At 37.0% G+C, this 20,416-nt stretch overlaps 1 protein-coding gene across 9 annotated transcripts in view; it reads right to left on the reverse strand.

The window, feature by feature from the left end:
* NRXN1 (neurexin 1) overlaps window positions 1-20,416 on the reverse strand; it is a 1,134,059-nt gene that overhangs the window by 619,133 nt on the left and 494,510 nt on the right. For all 9 annotated transcript variants that reach the window (XM_077749163.1, XM_077749167.1, XM_077749165.1 and 6 more), the window contains 2 exons: window positions 15,079-15,517; window positions 1,303-1,686 (listed from right to left, as the gene is read on the reverse strand). In XM_077749163.1, the coding sequence (XP_077605289.1) occupies window positions 1,303-1,686; window positions 15,079-15,517 (823 nt within the window). The remainder of the gene's footprint in view (window positions 1-1,302; window positions 1,687-15,078; window positions 15,518-20,416) is intronic.

A 20,416-nucleotide genomic window follows, 5' to 3' on the forward strand; every position in this document is an offset into this window, starting at 1 on the left:
CTAATGACAACTTACAGGAACTGCATTTAGGTCTAATAGAAAGAATGAATACTTATCAATCTATTGGCCTATTTAACCGTATAGTACAGAACAGTGATAGTACTCTGGTAGGTAATTTAAGATCATTGTTAGATCGTTAAATTATTGTAACGTTTATATTGATTAATGTTAGAAGTCACATTGTTCACCTTTGGATTGTAGAAAGCCACTATTTTTTCTCTCTAGGAAGTATCAGCTTAAACAAATTAAACCATTTGAGGACTAAAGGGGAAAAGGAAGACTAAATATGCATGGTGTAAAAAGCACATGCCAGGTATTTCAGACTAAATGTCTAATACAAGCAATGCTATTTGGAACATGAGAGGACAATGGAGTGACTCATCAGTGGTTTTCCAGATTGATTTTTTTGTCCCGTATTAAACATGATTCCCAATGGGTAAAATGACTAAAGCATTTATCTGAAACTCTTAGGTCGATGGGAGGACGTTCTTTTTTCTGCTATTCCCCCCTTCCTCTGCAAACGGTGGTAGCTACCATGCTTCGTTCTTCCTTTAATCCCTATTCTTCTCCTTCTAATGGGAGAGGGAAAGAAAAAAAAAATGTGGTTTTGCTTCCTACCAGAGATGAAACAGTGGCAGCTGTTCAGAAGTTCAACAGACACACTAAGTGTTGATATCACATAGGTAAATAAATCTGTGATCACTTAGGTCCTCAGCAAAGGTATGTGTCTTTGAAATCAGGGCGCACTTCTGAAAATGCTGGTGTAAATTAGACGATTGAAAGTCACCTTACTTTCTCAATTTCAAGCTCAGTAAATGGACTGAAGTGAAATGAGCTGGGCTAATAGAAGTGTCACGTGATACTGTCAGGGAAGTTGCAACTTACCACTTAGTTTGCTTCAAATGCTATTTTTGTTTTTGTTTTTGGCATAGATGTTAGCACTGAATGCCATAAATTTCTCTAATTCATGCCTTCTTTACTTTCTGGTTTCCTGAACTTAAAAACTGGGCAAAAGAGACAGCAGTTGTTCTCAATTCTATATCTTAGGTCCATACTCTAGAGGATATGAAAGACCCAGATACTTATTCCTGCAACACACTGAAAAAGCTGCTTCTTCCCAGAATCAGGCCCTCTGAAAATCATTTAGGACTCGCCAGTAATATGTCAGATGTGGCTGCTAGGCTTGCAGTTTACCTCGGCAGAGCATACATTACATTTCCATGGTCAGCTTAAGGTTTGGGGTCAACATTTAATACACTTTTCATCTCAGGGGAGTCAGCTGCTTGGTTTTTAGAATCCTACCTCTCTCGCAGGACCTGCCAAGATAGCCTGTTCCGGAACAATCACAGACATATCTGTTCCACCCATCCCTGCACATGCCATTGTTTTTGCAGGGGTTGCTAAGGCACGGTTTTGCTGTTTCCCTTGAGCAGGAGGGCTTCACTCCAGCAGTACTTTGAATTTCAGCCATTTGCCGGATATCTTTGCTCTGGCCGTCAATGAACAAATCTCTAATGCAGCCCACGTAGCCATAGTTGAGCAGAGCAGTCCACACCTCGGTGGGGAAGACGAGGCCAGCCTTATTTTCCGGCAAGCCCCCCAGGTACAACTCATCATCCAGGTCCAGAATTTCGCTCTCGCCAGGAGCAGTATAGGGCGTGCGCAGTGTGTTGACAGAAATGGTACCTGTGACAGAGAAAAGAGAATACACAGGTCTTTACAGAGTGTAACGTTCTAAAAATCACCCTTTCTCTCTTTCACCTGCCTAAGGGAACACTCCTTGAGGAAATGCATTTCTCATTTTTGTTTCTATTCCTGGTGTGCCTTATACTTCCCAGTGGAATGAAGAGAAATCTCTAGAAATAAGGCAGACCATAATTAAAATGATTCCATTTGGATTTAGGAGTGGAAACCAAAGTGAATAGCCTACAAAGAATGTTTGTCAGCCTTTAACAGCTGAGTAAAGAAAAAAAGGAAGACTAAGAAAAAGAAGGAAAGAAAGATGAATTGGCATTCTATATCCCTCTCCAATAGTTTAGTCAAGAAAGAAAGAAGGAGACAGATGAAGTTGACATTCTACATTACTCAGGAATAAAGTCAGAATCATGTTGGTTAATGCTCATTTTCAAAGCTGATATGCACCTGCAAACTGAAAAAATAAAAAGGTTGTATGGCCTCACCTTTAATGGACTTGATTACTTTTATTTAACAGAACAGTATGACAGATCATCTGTGTCAAAACTTGACTTTAGCTTAGTCGGTTAAGCATCCAACTCTTGGTTTCAGCTCAGGTCATGATCTCATGGTTCATGAGTTTAAGCCCGTTTCAGATTATCTTCCTTACCCTTTTTCTCTGCCCATTCCCTGCTCATGCTGTCTCTGTCTCTCTCAAAATAAATAAATAAACTTGAAGAAAAAAAAAACAAACTTGACTTCATCACTCTCAGCTGTATCAATCTATTGATAAGCTCTAATGTCTTTTTAAAAAATTTTTAATGTTTTATTTATTTCTAAGAGAGAGAGAAAGACAGCGGGAGCAGGGGAGGGTCAGAGAGAGAGGGAGACACAGAATCTGAAACAGGTTCCAGGCTCTGAGCCAGCTGTCAGCACAGAGCCCGACGCGGGGATCGAACCCATGAACCGGGAGATCATGACCTGAGCTGAAGTCAGACGCTTAACTGACCGAGCCACCCAGGTGCCCCGATAAGCTCTAATGTCTTGGTTTACTCATCCATATGTGGGCATAGTAATATAGCATACCTCTTATGGTTGTTGTAAGTGTTAAATAAAATAATATTAGTAAAGTATCTGGTTTATAGTAAGCACTACATAAATGTGTATCATGATTCATCACAAGAACCAAGTCAAACCTGCTGTTCATTTAAAAAAAAAACAAACAAAACTTTTAATTCCTCCAAATGTAAGAGGAAAATAATTCTATTAGTTCACAAATATACAGGAACCCTGGTTCTAAGCATCGGAAGAAAAGGTAGACATTAGCACATAATTAACTGAGAATTGCAGAAAAGAAATGCGGAACCCATTAAAGAAAGAAAAAATGAAAGTCAGAAGGCAGTTTTGATTAAAATTTCCACCATGTACCACCAAATTACCCAATATTCCATCAATATTTTATCTCCAGAAAGATCTCTGTAAAAATGAAAACATGATGTCTGAAAAGGACACCCCACTCCACATAACCAGATTGTCCTAGATTAATTTTTCAGGTCTAGACCATAAACAGAAGAGGTGGAGTATTAAGAGAGAAAGTGGAGGAGAAATGTCTGGTGCCATGCTCACTGCCAACACACAGCCTCAGGGATTTGGGGGGCAGGCAGGCATACGAGGGAGGCCAGGAGACAAGCTGGGGAACCCAGAGGGAAGGACAGAAAGAGAGAGTCTAGTAGATGTAGAAGACAGGTAGGATGATGCATTTTCACTGTTTCACAGAACACCTAGGTTCTACTCCCATGTGAAAATATGGCCTGTGATGAATGCAAAACGTGCATGTAACTGAGGATGCAGGGCTGCTGGCCCCTGCACTGTGCTTAGGAGCATTCCAAATCCCAGCAGAAGGGGCTGCCTACAATACAGGCAGCGTAATGGGACCTGTCTTTGTGTGAGAGAAGGGCACAGAAGCCACTGACGGTCATTGCACAGGCAGGCAAGTCATTACGAGGGCATTTGTCTCTCTAGACTTCCAAAGGAAGAAACGGAAAAACTCCTACTGGAGAAACACTCAAAAGCATTGCTATTTTGGCCTTCCAAAGAGGGGAGGATAGCAGGCATTTCGGAGGGAGGGAGCAAAAAGGGAAAAGGACAAAGTGTTCACTTCTATAGTTCGTGTTTGTGCAAGTGTCTAGAAAACTCATTTAGAAACATACAGGTCCAATAAAATCCTTAGAAAAATTTAAAAAATGATGAGCAAGAGTATTAATGACAAAAGGAATGGTAGACATTAATATATATATGTGTGTGTGTGTGTGTGTGTGTGTGATATATATCATATATATTTTTAAGCAAGAAGTGTTATTTCTGAGAGAGAGAGAGGGGAGAGAGAGAGAGAGAGAGATTGAGAGCGTGAGCAGGGGAGGGGTAGAGAGAGGGAGACACAGAATCTGAAGCAGGCTCCCGGCTCTGAGCTGTCAGCACAGAGCCCAATGCGGGCTAGAACTCACAACTGCAAGGTCATGACCTGAGCCAGAGTCAGACTCTTAATGGATTGAGCTTTCCAGGTGCCTCCTCCTTTCTGTTTTTTAAGACAAAAGGGAGGTGGGTTCCATTTCTTGTTTTCTAATTAGTTCAAAAAGTCTTCTTAGAAATGAATATATGATATTGAGGGACAATTGTTAGGAGACACAGAGTAAGAGAATAATGACAAAGGAAGGTGTCTTCATTCTGACAGGTATTTCACACAGTCACCCAGAAACTGTCTGAGCATGGGGAGGCAGTGACTTGGCCTCCCTATTTTTATCTACGGTGTGTTGGTGCCTGTTTTGAACAAAGTATTATACGAAAATTCCAATATGTTTTTATAAATGTGCTTGTTGCGGCCAGCCTATGATACTCACTATAACTCTGTGATTAGACTAGAGTTTTCTGATCACAACACCTAATCAATCCACAGTTTTTGTACAGCCCAGGGCACACACTCACATGCCCCTTACCACCCCCCACATACGATAAAACAAAAGTTTAACAGAAAAACATTTAGTTCTATTACTTCTGAGGCACTCTGATTTTTTTTTCTTATATAACTTTATTAATACAAATGCTAGACATGACCCACCAAATTGATTGATTCAGGACCGATTAACAGACTGTAACCTAGGGTTCAAAAACCAATGATTGAGTAGTTACTATCATAAAAGGTAAGGATGTTTTTCCCATAGTGCCTCATTTTCCCCTGGAGAGACCATTTTGGGGTTCTCACGGTAAGAAGTAATGCAAAATCAGAGAGAAAACAAAAGGAATATAATCCTAACCTTAACTCAGATACAATCTAGGAGGAACTAGAACTTTAACTCTGGATCCAAGGTAAGAAGTTACATTGAACACATGCATATATCAGATATCATTCATTAAAACATTTTGCGTAAAAACATAATAGAGACAACCATGACTAAAAATCAACTACTATTTTCTTTATAGGCTTTGCTGATTCATATGCACTTACATTTTAGAATATCATTGTTAAAAAGATGGCAAGAAAGGGAGAGAATAGAACTTAGTTTATGTGGGAATGGAAAGAAGTATGTTTATATTCTGAAGGTTCACAAAGTAAAAACTGCATTTATTAATTTATTATTTTTGTAAAGTTTATTTATTTGAGAGAGAGAGTGAGCGGGTGAGTGGGCAAGGAGCAGAGAGAGAGAGGAGAGAGAATCCCAAGCAGGCTTAGAGCTGTCAGCAAAGAAGCTTGATCTCTCAACCGTTATATCATGACCTGAGCCAAAACCAAGACTTGGACACTTAACTGACTGAGCTATCCAGGTGCCCCTAAAAATTGTATTTAAATAATAATTAAATGTTATTACTGAGTAAAACTCAGATATTTACATGCATTTTTATTTTTTCATATTTCTATTTCTATTATATTTCTGTTTATCTCCTATTTAGCCTACACATGTGCAAATGTCCTGAGATACACATATTTCTGATAAGTGATTTGAATCCCAAAATCTTTAAAGATTTTATTATTGATATGAATCAAAGGACATTTTCACCTAAGGGAAAGACTCATCACAGAATCACTAAATTTATTTACACCAATTTAAAACATAACATATGAACATAGTAAAATTTTTATATTAAAGTTCCTAAGTGCCTATTTCTTTTTTTTTAAAATATTTTATTTATTTTTGAGAGAGATAGAGACTGCATGAGCAGGTGAGGGTCAGAGAGAGAGGGAAACACAGAATCTGAAGCAGGCTCCAGGCTCTGAGCTAGTGGTCAGCACACAGCCCGATGCAGGGCTGGAACCCACGAACTGTGAGATCACGACCTGAGCTGAAGTCGGACGCTTAACCGACTGAGCCACCAAGGCGCCCCCCTAAGTGCCTATTTAATTATAATTGAGTTACAGAAGGAGTGGTTACCAAGAAAACATTGAATGAATACTTAAACCTTTTTTATTGATAAGTAGAGACAATGAGTAGTTGCTACAGGTGTATATATCAATAGAATATGAGAATTTTACAAAAGCTGAGATAGGACCACATTTAAATAAAGTTTTAAGGGAACAAAAACCTAGGTATATTATTGGTTTATCCCTCTGTCTTTTTCCAGGAATTACATCTATTCATGTGTTCTCTTGGAATAGCTTAATTATTTCATACATTTTACCTTCTTTCACTATAATTATACTTAAACTTTTTGATAAATTAAATTTTATGTAAACATTGCTATACTTGAGCTGTTAAAATTTGTAGATAGTATTTGGTGACTTATTTGGATCAGTGTTTCATGCTTCAATATTTAACAATCCAAAGCACCTTGCTTTGTTATTTTACTTAAAAAAATACAATTTCAGCTAAAAAACAAATATATTTCTGTGCATGACTTTTACAATCTTAATATAGAAATCACACTAACTTACATTAATTTTTTAAAAAAAAATTAAGGTTTTTATTTATTTCTAGGAGAGAGAGAGAGACAGCGTGAGCAGGGGAGGGTCAGAGAGAGAGGGAGATACAGACCGAAACAGGCTCCAGGCTCTGAGCTGGCAGTCAGCACAGAGCCCGATGCGGGGCCTGAACCCACAAACCGCGAGATCATGACCTAAGCAAAAGTTGGACGCTTAACCGACTAAGCCACCCAGGCGCCCCTAACTTATATTAATGTTTAACCTGGTTGTTTTCGTTGCATATGCAAAGGGTAAGACAAAGGTGATAAATAGACAAAGTAATATTTATTTAAGAATATTCATGGAGCATTACTAATGAATTCATGCTTTATGCTAAAGTATACATTAAAGGGGAAAAATGTTGAAAATAGTTCTGAGTTTATAAAAATGGAAATCAGCTTTCCAGTTTCATCTGCTATTTATAACCTGTTAGTTTCCACTGTTTTTGTTTGTTTGTTTTTCATCTAATTTTTCTTGGCTATTTCACTTCTTGAAGATTAGTTTCAGGCTGAGAATAAGCATGGGATGAAGGAGAGATTTAAAATAAGAACATTTGGTTTCAAGCTCTAAATTATTGCAAAAGTTTATGGGATCAGGATATAGGAGGTAGAAAATAGTGTGCTGTCATGGGGAATTGTTTTGCCAGGTCGGAGGAAATGAACTTTGACACTAGCTTTTGTGTAAGTAGCTGGCAAGTTGGGCCACGTGCTGGATTCACTGGGCCTCAACGTGGCTCTTAGGAAAAATAAAGGAATTGACTGGGTAGTCACCAACATTCCTCTTTGAATAACATTTTCTTAAATTATTACTTAAAATAAATTTTAGTTACATACAGATTTAATGTTTCAGTAATTCTGCTTCCCATTCTCATTGCAAAAGAGAATCAGATTCCACAAACTTACAAATTTGCTTGTCAAATTCATACTGTATTAACAAATTCAAACTCAGTAACAAGGCATAATATAAGTAAGTGATAAAAGTAAAATGAAACATCAGTTATGTGATATGATGCACAATGCAAATTATAGAATTCTAACAAGGTAGTAAAAAATGGACTATAATATTAACAACGGGAATTTTGGATATGCGTGGATTACAAGTAGACGGTTTTCTTTCTTTTCAGTTTTCTGTGTCTTAAAAAACACAATGTCATGTGTTAGGTTTATAATAGGGACTGAAATAAATTTATTTAAAAACAAAAAATACAATTTTAATATTGTTTTCTGCTTATTTCTATGCGTTTTCTGCGTACTGGGATTCACTTGTGAGCCAGGAATTTCAGGAATTAAACCAGCATATGAAGAAACAAATTTTGGAACAGAATTTAAAGGTTTGATAATATCTTGTAAGGGGAAAGAATGAGGAGGAAAAGGGCATATCACGTACTATGGACAAGTGGAAACAAGCAGCCTATTTACAAAATAACATGTATTATTATCTTTCAAAATTAAAAATGCAATTGGCCCAGTGTCTCTAGTTCTTAGAATCTGTCCTATAGACATTCTGATCAATATGCATACAGACCTAACATGAAAATTTTCTTTCTAAATTAGTTTGAAACATTGAGCTTTTTTAAAAGTAAAAAGTCAAATATTCATCAAACAGGAGAATGACTAAGTACACATTGATATGTTCAAACTAAGGGATATATGATGTCACTATGAATAATGGCTCAGAAGAATTTTTCAGTAGGTTTTTTAAGTTACCTGAAAATTTGTTAAGAGTNATAAGAAAATACATGGACAATTTTCAAAATCAAATTATTTTAGTGGTGACCTATGATGGAGGGAATGAACTAGTGAGCCAGGTGTGTGGCATGAGAAAACTCTTATTGTACTTTTAGAACTTCCTGAACACTTTTACCAATAGCACTATATGTTACGTACATGCCACTTGTTAAGCACATATACCAACATACATACTCACTCATAGTAACATACATATACATACAAATTTTTAAAATTATCATACACAATGTTGGATAGCTGTAAACATCAATCAGGTGACACATTTTATAATTAAATTACAATATTATCTTGCAGAATTTCCACAGGTTTCTATTCAGCATCCCACAATGAGTGTCACTACTGCTGGGTGTGGTCAGGGTAATTCCCTATTTCCCCAGGGTGCAACTAATGCCAGAGTCCAGCGTCTGCCCTTTCCACTGGTTGGCCTGGACAGGAGATTTGGTACATTGAGAGACTGAGAGACTGGGTTTCATCTCTCCTGGTTTGATGGATTTACCAAACCTACATGACTGATGTATAAAATAAGATTGCCAACTTATTCATTCTCTATGAGATATTAAATATCACAGGATATGGAATGCTCTCTGTATAGCTCTGCCAATATGAGATGCCAATTTACAATCCAAATGTTTATTCATTTATTGTAGGAAATTTAATTGTTACAGGAGCCTGAATATTCATATCTTTATAACTGGTCAATTATACCTGTCTACTATGATCAGCCTTACAATGAAGATTTATATAATGGAACTATGTTACATGTAAAATATATATGCACATGTTAACAAAGACTGGAAGAATTCATGCAAGATTGAAAATAATTTTTGGGGAAAGAAAATGTATGACTTTTCTTTTTAAATATGTCCAACATAAAGGAATATAAACATCAGTTTAATAAAACTCAATCTATTTCATGCAAAATTGGCTCCATCTAGTCATCAGGACTGCCAAATAATTAATATATTATTGATGAAGTGCTTCAGTTTTACCACTGATGTGTAGTGGTTTATAAACATTTGTACAAAAAATATGAAAAATCTACTTAAAATGATTTCAGTGTTTGCAAGAAGCTACTAGGTAGAGGTATGGGAGGAATGTTTATAGTCAAAGAGCAAGTTTAAATCAAGACCTAAACAGAGAAATCGTCTAATGGTTGTTCAAGTAGAAATGTTTAAGTGTGGTGATTCATGAATGGTATACACAGAAATCAGTGCTGGTAATAGATAGCTAGAAAGTGCTGTTCACATCAAACAGTGATTACTATAAACCCCTAATTATGTGCTCTGGAGAGAGCCTTGTGCCTTTCCCACTGTAATTTCTAGTTCTTAAACTGGAACTCTATGACTGCAATTCAAATCTCAATGGTTTCTTAGCTGTTAAATGTAGGGTTACCCATGAATAACCACTGATACAATCTGCTGTACCCTGCTGTATACAAGGAGAATTTGACAATAATAATGAGTTTTCTCTTTGATTTCAATGTGTAATGATGGCTTGAAAAAAAAAAAAAAATACAACCTGGCAGTTTGCTATAAAAATACTTGAGAGGATACCCTTGACTGAGCCAAAGAGCTTAACACAAATTTAAACAATATTCAGGCCCCAAGAAAACAGTAATTAACCTCATTCTATTTTAGCACAATTCACACTGTAGCTAACTACCTGGACACAGTTGTTATATGTTGAATTTGGGAGCAAAAGAGAGAGAAAGGGAAACTCTAGAAAGAGAAGAGGGGATGGTAAGGAAATGTTCAGCTCTAAGTCCTGCAAAGTTTGCAGAGTAATGAGCCTCTTTAATCACATTCAGTAACTCAGCAACTTAGGGGTTTTTGCGATGTTAAGTAGTTAAGCTACCCATGCAGGATATTCACTTCTTGCAGCACTCGGACCATACCCTCTGATCCAGGAAATCATGCCTGCACTTTGTCTGGTTCCTTCTCTGCCAGTCAAGTGTAGAATCTCAAAATGAGCCATGAATGGCTCAGCTCACTAGCTCCCATGCCACTGTTCACAGATTAAGGTGGAGACTGAAGGAGCTACATTGTACCAAGCTGTGGCCAAAGTAGGGGGCCACTTTCTTTCCATGTCACAGAATGGAAGATCAGTCATATAACCTAATACAAGTAATTGTGCTGAAAATCAAGTTCTAGAAAGGTCTTCGTCTGAAGGCAGTATTCCCATCGAATGAGGGCTTCCTATACCAACCTTTTAGTGAACAAAGGACTAAAGATGAGCAGTGCTGGGGACTATCTTCCATGTCACTAGCGTGCTTAGTGTGGCTGCAAATCCCTGTCCTCAGAAAGGAGTGAACGCCTTTCCTTATGATTAATTTTCCTTCTACGTACATGCTTGCTAAATGTTATAGGGATCTCATGAATAAGAGAGGATAGCAGCTCTGTTCTCATAAGAGCGTGTCAATTTTGTACCAAGCTTACCACAGCTTTCTAACAATTGTGTCACTTCCTGCCTTTTTTTTTTTTTTTTTTTTTTTTGACAAGTGGACTTTGAGTACGGCATTGTATTGGTAAAAAAGGGCAGCTCCTGTTATACTGTGTAAGCTGGTTTCAGGAAGTGATGCAAATTCCTTACAAACTTGCATTACAACTAAAAGAGAGCTATTACTTTTGAAGTGTAAAGATGATACTATTTTTAGACTATGAGAGGTGGGTTGGCACTGAGTCATTCACATATTTTTATTCTTTATTTTTTCTTATACCAAATATTTATTAAACAACTACTATTGTAAAAGAAAGAACCAGGATAAGAAATAAGGTATTCACATTCATACCTAGGTTTTCTTTATAAACTGTTCAGGGAATATTAAAAATAAAAACATATTAAAAATTCAGTCTGTCCACCAAAGGTGGTTTTAACCCTTCTTCTGTTACAGGCATCAAACTAACGGCCATGGCTTTATTCCTACTAACTTTAGTGTGGGCAATGGTAGAAAGAATAATTCCCAGCCTTATGCTCCCTCTACTTTAATAACAGAGAAAATGGCTCATTAAATATTTTTATATACAGCTAAAGAGAATCCCAGGCAACCTTCATCATCCATGAGTCAGAAAGCAGCCCACACTGACCTCTTTTTTTATATGAGAGAGAGAGACAGAGAGAGAGAGAGAGAGACAGAGACAGAAAGAGACAGACAGAGAGAGAGACAGAGACAAAGAGAGACAAAGAGAGAGGATAAGCAGGAGAGGGGCAAAGAGGGAGACACAGAATCCAAAGCAGGTTTCGGGCTCTGAGCTGTCAGTACAGAGCCCCATGTGGGGCTCGAACTTGTGAACCATGAGATCAAGACCTGAGCTGAAGTCAGACTGTCAACTGACTGAGCCACCCAGGTGCCTCACCAGTGATCTCTTGTCATAGAAGCCTTGTTTACCTACATTATATTAAGACTAATTTTCATATGGTCTGTGAATATAACCGGTGTGAAAAATGGATAAAATATTTCTTGAAATTCTATGTTTCTTAGTTTTAACTGAGCTATAAATTTTAGTATTTCACCAGCCTAACTCAGAAATATCCTTTAAGAGCTATTCATTCAATTTTTAAAAGGCTGCTTTATACCAAACCAATGCAGTGCGCAAACATAGAACTTAATTAAAATACTATATATAAAATATTAACAGCTGCAGTTATTAACATTGTATTAAACTCCCTTGAGCTAGGCCAACATAAAATGAACTCTCTTTTCTTCTACTTTAGTAAAGGGCAGAATTTGGTTTAGTGAACAAGCTTTGGTTTTTGTAGTGTTGGTCTCAATTCACTAATCTAAAATAGTAATCACATAAAAGTACTTGACAATCCAAACATCACCAAGCATACTGACTTTATGTTTCCTTTGGATTCCAGTAAGTCCTCATGTTTTATTTCCTTTTGTAATGTTAATTACTCTCTCTTCAGGCATCTTTCTTCCTCCCATCCAACACTGAACTTTCCAAATCCACACAAATATTCTCTGCTTTTGACCTTTTCCAATGAGGGTACATCAGGACAGTTAATAAACTATAGGGAATTTGGAAGAATTAAAGAACTTAACCAGAAAAAAAAAAAGGTAAATTTTATTTGGCTTGAGGATTAAGGTATTTATCTGATCCTTATTGTAATATGTCATCCAAGGAATTTGGGAAACTAATTAGACTTCATCACCACCTAAGACTAGCATAAATTACCATTATCAAATGAATAATGACTGAATTTATTTTCCTTTATACATTCTTTTACCTTTATTAAAATTTGACATTAACCATGTATTTCTTCATATAGTTACATATCTCATTTCCAGATGAATGAAGTACAACTGACCTGAAGGATGGTAAGTTTTGTCCCTCTAAATTTCCAAAAGATGTCCACTAAATCTAATCAGTTGTGTTTTAAATTACTATGAAGTCATATATATGTATACATGAGAGTAATTAAAAAATTTGATTCTAGGTATATTTTAAGTCGAACTATATGATCCACAAGATTAGTCAATGCTCCAATCCTCTCTTTAAGACTCCAGTTTGAAAGTTCCTAAGTAGCCAGTCAACTGCTAACTCTGGTAGAAATAAAATAGGCAGGAGGAAGTGAAAAGGAAATACTCTACTGCTTATTTCTGTATTCCCATCTGTGTACACTTAGCTTAAATCAGAAAAAAAATATCAAAGAGGAATCTACTTTCTAATGGAATAAGTATAGTGCAGCAGGAAAAAAAAGTCGTTGTCTATTTGCAGTCATTTAAGATATTGTAGAGAAATAATACAATAAGCACAGATAGCACAGAATGGTAACTAATCTTTCCTTTGGAGGGAGACCAAATTTTCTGAGACGGATGAATCAGAAATAGTCTCTGAGATACCTGAGGATCAGAGCTATGGGTTCTGACCCTCTTTCAATTTTCCTCCCTAACCATTGCCTCCCTCCTAATTCTCATTCATTCCATTCCTTTATTTTATTGGACAATATATAGGAGGTCAATCACAGTCTTCTTGATAGATACACGAGGCATGACTAAGAGTGAAATAGGACACAGTTCTGCTGCAGGGAGACTGGGAGTAAACAAGGGACAAAGGAATCTATGAAAGGAGCATTCACCGCAGGACCACTGCACAGCCCTCCTAAAATAGGATGGTGATGACAGATTACGGATCTGAAAGAAGTACTAAGTGTCCTCTGGTCTGTGTTTCCCATATTCAGATGATCATCGAGTTCCCTGGAAAGCTTTGCAAAATATAGAATCCTAGGTCCTATCACTGTTAATCCTGCTTCACTGAGTCTAGGAGTCAGTCAATACTGGGTTCTCCCCAATATGTTTTACAAAGGAAATTCAGAATTGCAAGAAGTGCCTTGGTCAAGCTTCTATTTAGTGGAAAATCTAGAGTAGATGGTATGGTATAGAAGCAAATAAGGAAGTGTGGGAAGGGAAGAGAGGAGAGTTGTCTTCCTTAAAAAAAAAAAAATTAACATTTATTTATTTTTTGAGGGACAGAGAGAAACAGAGCATGGACAGTGGAGGGGCAGAGAGAGGGAGAGTCAAAGAATCTGAAGCAGGCTCCAGGCTCTGAGCGGTCAGCTAGAGCTTGACATGGGGCTCAAACCCACCAACCTCAGATCATGACCTGAGCCCAAGTTGGACGGTTAACCAGTTAACCGACTGAGCCACCAAGGTGCCCTGAGAGTTATCTTCTATTATAAGAAGGTAATTTAATTTGTGAGAGGGAGGAGCAATCAAAGCATGGAGCACAGGGTGAAGAAAGTTAAAGAAATAAGGTTGTAGACCTAAAATAAGTTGCTTCTTCCTCCCTCTCTCCTTCCTTCTCCTGCTCTCTCCCCCTCTCTCTGTCTCTTTCTGGGTTTCCACCAGTGCTATTTCCTCTGCCTGGGTGATCCTTGCTCTCACAAACCTAATGGTAGTCAATTCCTTAAGCCTCATAATCTACTCTCAAATTTCAGAGTAAGTAAATGTTATTTCTTCAGGCCTTCCCTACAACATTCCCTCCTTTCCCCAACAACACGTGTGTGTGTGTGCATGCACACTTCCCTCCCCCAAGACACACACACACACACACACACACACACGCCCCTCCAGGAAAAAAGTGCAGCAAAAGGAAGCCAGAGGAAAGAATCCCTACTGGTTGAATCCCAAACACCATCATTAGAAAAGGAAGCTATTTGGAAGTCAACAGACTTTTGCCAGTGTTATTGAAATCCTACTGCACTGCTTAAAGTGTTTTTGATACCACAGATCCAACTTGGACAAAAATTAAAATAAAGACTAAAAATTACACTAAGGATTTTATATGTGGATTGCTGAATTTTCTGTTTTTCCTATTTTGCATTTGCCACTTTAAGCACCTCCAAACATCCAATGATATAAGCAATAATTGGGAATACAAGGACCCTGAATTTTGTCATTTGCAAATTCAAGATAAAATTTCTTGCAAGATTTGGCACTTGATTATCCAATAAATGTTCATTTAAGAAGTGATTCCAGAAGCTATTTGTGCATTTGGGGTTTGATGCTCAGCTATAATGATTAATTAGCTTCTTCTGATTTTTATATGATGTGAAACAGAAATAATAATGGATAATTTTCTCTACCCTAAAGACAGAAACGCAGGAAATCTTAATATATCTTGGTTTTAATTCCTCTGGGGGTGGTGAGGGGTAAATAGCATGTTTCAGCAGATAAACAGTATAGACAAAATGATAAATTACCTGACCGTCCATCTCTCTGGAAGTCCACATGATACCATTCTCCATCATTCACCTTCTTCTGTAGGGCTTTGATTTTTATTGTACCTGACCCCATGTCCAGGAGGAGGTAGAGATGGCCATCCAACATCTCAATAGCAAAGAAATCAACTTTTATCATCTGAGGGTGCTTGGCATCTTTTTGGTGTCTTGGCTTGCCATGACTAAATAAGATGAGGCCATTTGGCTCTGTTGTACGGAAATCAAATGATATGGAGCCTGTTTTCTTTGCATTCCATTTAGGCAAAGAGATGAAAGACTCTGGGGTTTCAAAGGTGATAGGGTCCAAAGTTGCAACATTCTCACATTTAAATGCTACCACTCCATGGATCTTCATCTTAGGGTCTCCTTGCTTGGCAAGTCGAGATAATTCCAGCCTTACATCATTGTTTTTATATACAACCTGTGGGCAGAAGATAGCAGTGAGACACTAGGCCCATCTTTTCATAGCCAGAACTTGTCTTCAGTTCAAGGAACTTTCAACACGTTTGTAACACATGTAACATAATGTTTAGTGCATTTTGATATATGACATAACTTTCTCAGCCAAATAAAATTAAAGTATCAACTCATTAAACAGTAACCATTCCAATCTAATTTCATTCAAATAACGTGAGTACAAACACATACAAACTGGCTGCATTTGATTTAAATAATTTGAACGGATTTGCATACAGCTTTCATTATTTCAAGCATGTATCGAGTCAAACTTATAAAAGACAATTGCTTTTCTTGTTATAATTTGTTTATTAAATATAAATGTTTTTCAGTTTTCTCACCAGTATAGTATTTGAAATAACTTGGTATAACAGTCCCCTAAGATGCAAAATTTCTACTATGGTCTATATAGTCACAATGCATATAAACTTTGTAAGATAATCACAATAAATTCAGGCAGAAAACATCCTGCATTTTCTCAGAAAAATCATTAAATACAACAAAAATGCAGAAGCTCTCCTCTTCTGTAGACTGTGGCCTACATTAACAACTATTTGAATAATGTTAGGTAACTCTGGAAGGTTACGTTTGCTCCAGATCCATTCAACCTGTATTACGTGTGTTCCATTTTACTTTAAAGTATACAAATGTAGAACAAAGTTCGTCCTGTATTCTTATTTCCCAAGGCACTTCATCTAAATGGGCTGGGTGGTTCTTTCTGACTGCTTGCTGATAGTTCTATGGCTTTTTAGACTCCAAATGGAGCATTGGACAAACCCACTGGTAGGGCTCACAGTATTATGCAACTGCTATCACATCATCTTAACAAACTTGACGCCATTCTGACATTAAGATAAAGAGAGATCCATACCCTTTCGCTATAAAATGCATATTAAGCATAATTACACTTTGAAAATATATATGTCACACTGACTTAAGAATAAATTAGCTATCATGTCCAGATACTATATAAATTATTTTAAGAAGCCATTCAAGAAGTCATAGCAGCCAATACTGACAAGTTCTAAATTCATTTATATTTATATAATAGAAAAAAATAAGACAGCCCACATCTGATTAGTGCCGTAAAGTTAACAACGCAGCAAACCTATGGCAAAACCAAACTGAGCCAACGGTGAGTGTGGCTAATGAATTTCCTGATACAGTTTGTTAATGGATACTTTATTTTTCAGAGTTATTAAGAGTGCAGGCCTTGGTATCAGACTCTCTGAGCTCAAATGCTAATTCTAGCATTACCTAACTGCATCATCTCCCCAAGCCTTACTTCTCTCTGTTTTAGGGAGATAGCACCTCACTGGATGGCAGTAATGATGAAAGAAGAAAGTATATGCAAGTGAGAAAATCCACGTAAAGGCAATCATCCAATGCCAGGTACATGGTAAGATTTCAATAAATATCAACTACACCAAACTGCATGGTAATAAATATCACCTCTTTATCATCATTTATTAGACACAGAAATAATGGTTGTAAATTAATCTATTATAAGGAAATGCTTCGACATTAAGCACATACTTGGGAGTTGGCTCAGTAAGTTATGCTTCTGACCCTTTATTTTGGCTCAGGTTATCATCTCATGGTTGGTGAGAGCCCCACATTGGGCTCTGTCAGGTGGAGCCTGCTTGGGATTCTCTCTCTGCCTTTCTCTCCACCCTCTCAAAATAAATAAGCTTAGAACAAAAAAGAAATTTGGCACAAACATATAATTGGTATTTTATACCTGATTATTGCCTACCAAATAAATCACACCTTTCCAATGCTAGTCTTAGTGTTTCGGTTTACTTTATCTTGAAGGAGGATTATTATAAAGAATAACATATCCATTATTCTTTAAGCAAATATGTATCATGGTTTATTAAGCATATACTGACAACAAAAGAAGAGAAAATGAACTTAAGCAATAACAGAAAGGAATTAGATTAATTCTTTTTTTAAAAAAAAATTAATGTTTTTATTTATTTCTGAGAGAGAGAGAAACAGCATGAGCAGGGGAGGGTCAGAGAGAGAGGGAGACACAGAATCCAAAGCAGGCTCCAGGCTCTGAGCTGGCTGTCAGCACAGAACATGATGTGGGGCTCGAACCCACGAACTGCGAGATCATGACCTGAGCCAAAGTCGGGTGCTCAACCCACTGAGCCACCCAGGCGTCCCAGAATTAGATTAATTTTTAAGTATACTTTCTTGAAGAGAGAAAGCGCTATTAAGTCTTGGGGAAGTTAATTTAAGATTGCATTTCTGGGGCGCCTGGGTGGCTCAGTCGGTTGGGCGTCCGACTTCGGCTCAGGTCATGATCTCGCAGTTCGTGGGTTCGAGCCCTGCGTCGGACTCTGTGCTGACAGCTAGCTCAGAACCTGGAGCCTGTTTCAGATTCTGTGTGTGTGTCTCTCTCTCTGACCCTCCCCTGCTCACGCTGTCTTTCTCTCTCTCTCTCTCTCTCTCAGAAAAAAAAAAAGATTGCATTTCTTTGGGGATCTTTATAAGTGGAGAAAATGGTTGACTTCCCAAGTTTTATAAACTCTCACCATGACTTTCAAGCTATCCAAGCCTATACTTTTGTCATGTTTCCTGGTGATTTATATTTTATTATCTGGAGATTCCCTTAACAAAGGTACTGATCACGAATGAATATATTTTCTGACTCAATTGACACAGATGATAAGGTGTTGACCTATGCTAACACATTTCCCGTGAAATAGAACCACTGCAACAGAGTTGGGTGTTTCTGACATGAGTAAATTGGGTGTTTGCCTCATGAATCCACTATCAGCTACCAAAAAATTGAAGGATGTAGGGTTCAAGCAATTCTAGCTATAGATTTCAGCAGGTGATTTATAATCTTATGAGTAAATTGGATACCCTGGGGAAAGGGAGGTTCAAGGAGATGGAGAAGAAAAGTAGGGATTCCCTTGATTATAGAACGTAGAGTTAGCCATGCACACACACACACAATGCCTCCAACCCCCCACTTACCCCACCAGAAAGATAATGAATCTCCACCAGAATCTATGCTTTGTGCAGACAGGGTCCTTGCTTACTATAGCCAAGCACCAAGATTAGTACCTGGCACAAAGTAAACACTCAGTAAATATTTTCTGAGAGTTGAAAAAATTCTTCCTTCACTTTTTTTTTTTTTAAGTTGGCCCCAGGTTATAGACTATCATTAACAATATTTACAAATGCAGTTAAATAAAGCAGAATACGGTATTGAAGACCAGTCACACAACCTAGCTGCTATTTTGAGCTTATTTCTCCAGAAAATGTGGATAGTTTTATGCATGTTCACTTATAATGGTAAGCTGGTTTATGTATCAGAAAACTTCACCTTCAAACTCATGCTGTTGGGTTTAAATTACTTTTCAAATGAAAAATACCTGAGTTAAAATCCTCCAGAGGCAGAATCATTTTCCTAGAAGTATCTTGAGGAGAAGCACAATGGTGTTTTTTTTCCTTCTTATTTTGTATTCTTTGAAAGGCAACTCCAGAAGATAGAAAAGTAATTTTGGATAGGCAGGCTGATAGCTCTCACAATTACACTACTACTTCATCTGACCCAGATTCCATAATCACCCTACTTTTTGAAAGTTAGACTTACTCTTAAAATGACCTGAATATAATTCAATTATAATAATAAGTAGACAGCAAGCACTCCAAATCTTTCAAAAATTCAAGTGTAACCTATTTTTTTCTGCTTCTTTCTGAGATAATATGGTTCCTAATAATTTACAATTATTCATACATCTTTTTTACTTATATAAAAAGTTGTAATTTATTTAATAGTTTCAACTTTCAAAAAAATATCTATATACTCTAACATTTTAACCATTAGATGCTATTATTGCACATTCATTTGGATCTGTTCACAAAATCAAGATTGATTTCTATGGGGATATTGATTTTTCTTTTTTAATTTTTTTTGAAAAGTTATTCAAAATGTTGAATTTAATTTCCCTGCTTCATGGGCACATTTCATAAATCCCAAAGGGATAAAAAAAGTTAGTTTTCTTATTATTTATTTATTTATTTAGCTGCCATATAATTTCCACACATTGCTATGATAATCTTTTCCCTTCAACATTTGTTAAAGTTTTAAAAATGTCCCTCACAGTTGAATATGCAAAAATAGGAGCAATATGTTTATATTTCTATATTCCTAGGTTTGAAATTTGAGGTAAACAGTCACTGTGTATTTTATTTGATCTTGATATTAATCTTAGAAACCCAAGGAGAATAAATAGACTAAAAAATAAAAATCATAATAATAACTTTTGTGAATNATATATACATATCTAGAAAGGAAAAAGCATGTCATATCTATAAATCTTTGAGCCCCCCCCTCCCCCACCAATCTATGTGATTTGGGAAAAGGTAAAAGATGTTCTATTGTTCCTTCTCTTTTCTAGCCTCTTCCAGTTGTGGTTTTGATGTTAGGATATTGCTCTCTATTCTGAAATATACCGAGACACTAATCCGTTAGGTAAAGAGAATGTAAACCTACATGTTTAGGTACACAGACACACATCAAGGATCATATCCATCTAAGGTTTGTACAGATGGTATTGGAGAACTGGTGGATGACAGATAAAGCCTTTGCACAGGAAGTGGGAGTGTGTGAAACAAGCAGTTCAGTAGAAAAGCATTTGCTACTCACATAATGACTTTTTTGTTGTTATAAATAAACATTTCAGCTTAGAAATTTTCATGAGGCTCTTGAATTAATTAATATGCATTGATCAAGGCAGTTCATGTCTTAACTATGAGAGGATCAAGGGTGACAAAATGGGCACTGAGCTTAAATTCAAGGAGTGATGCAGGGAACTAGACTTGGTGTGACCTCCCTGAGAAC

The sequence above is a fragment of the Crocuta crocuta genome, unplaced genomic scaffold (assembly GCF_008692635.1).
Source record: "Crocuta crocuta isolate KB4526 unplaced genomic scaffold, BGI_CrCroc_1.0 scaffold118, whole genome shotgun sequence".
Taxonomy (NCBI): Eukaryota; Metazoa; Chordata; class Mammalia; order Carnivora; family Hyaenidae; genus Crocuta; species Crocuta crocuta.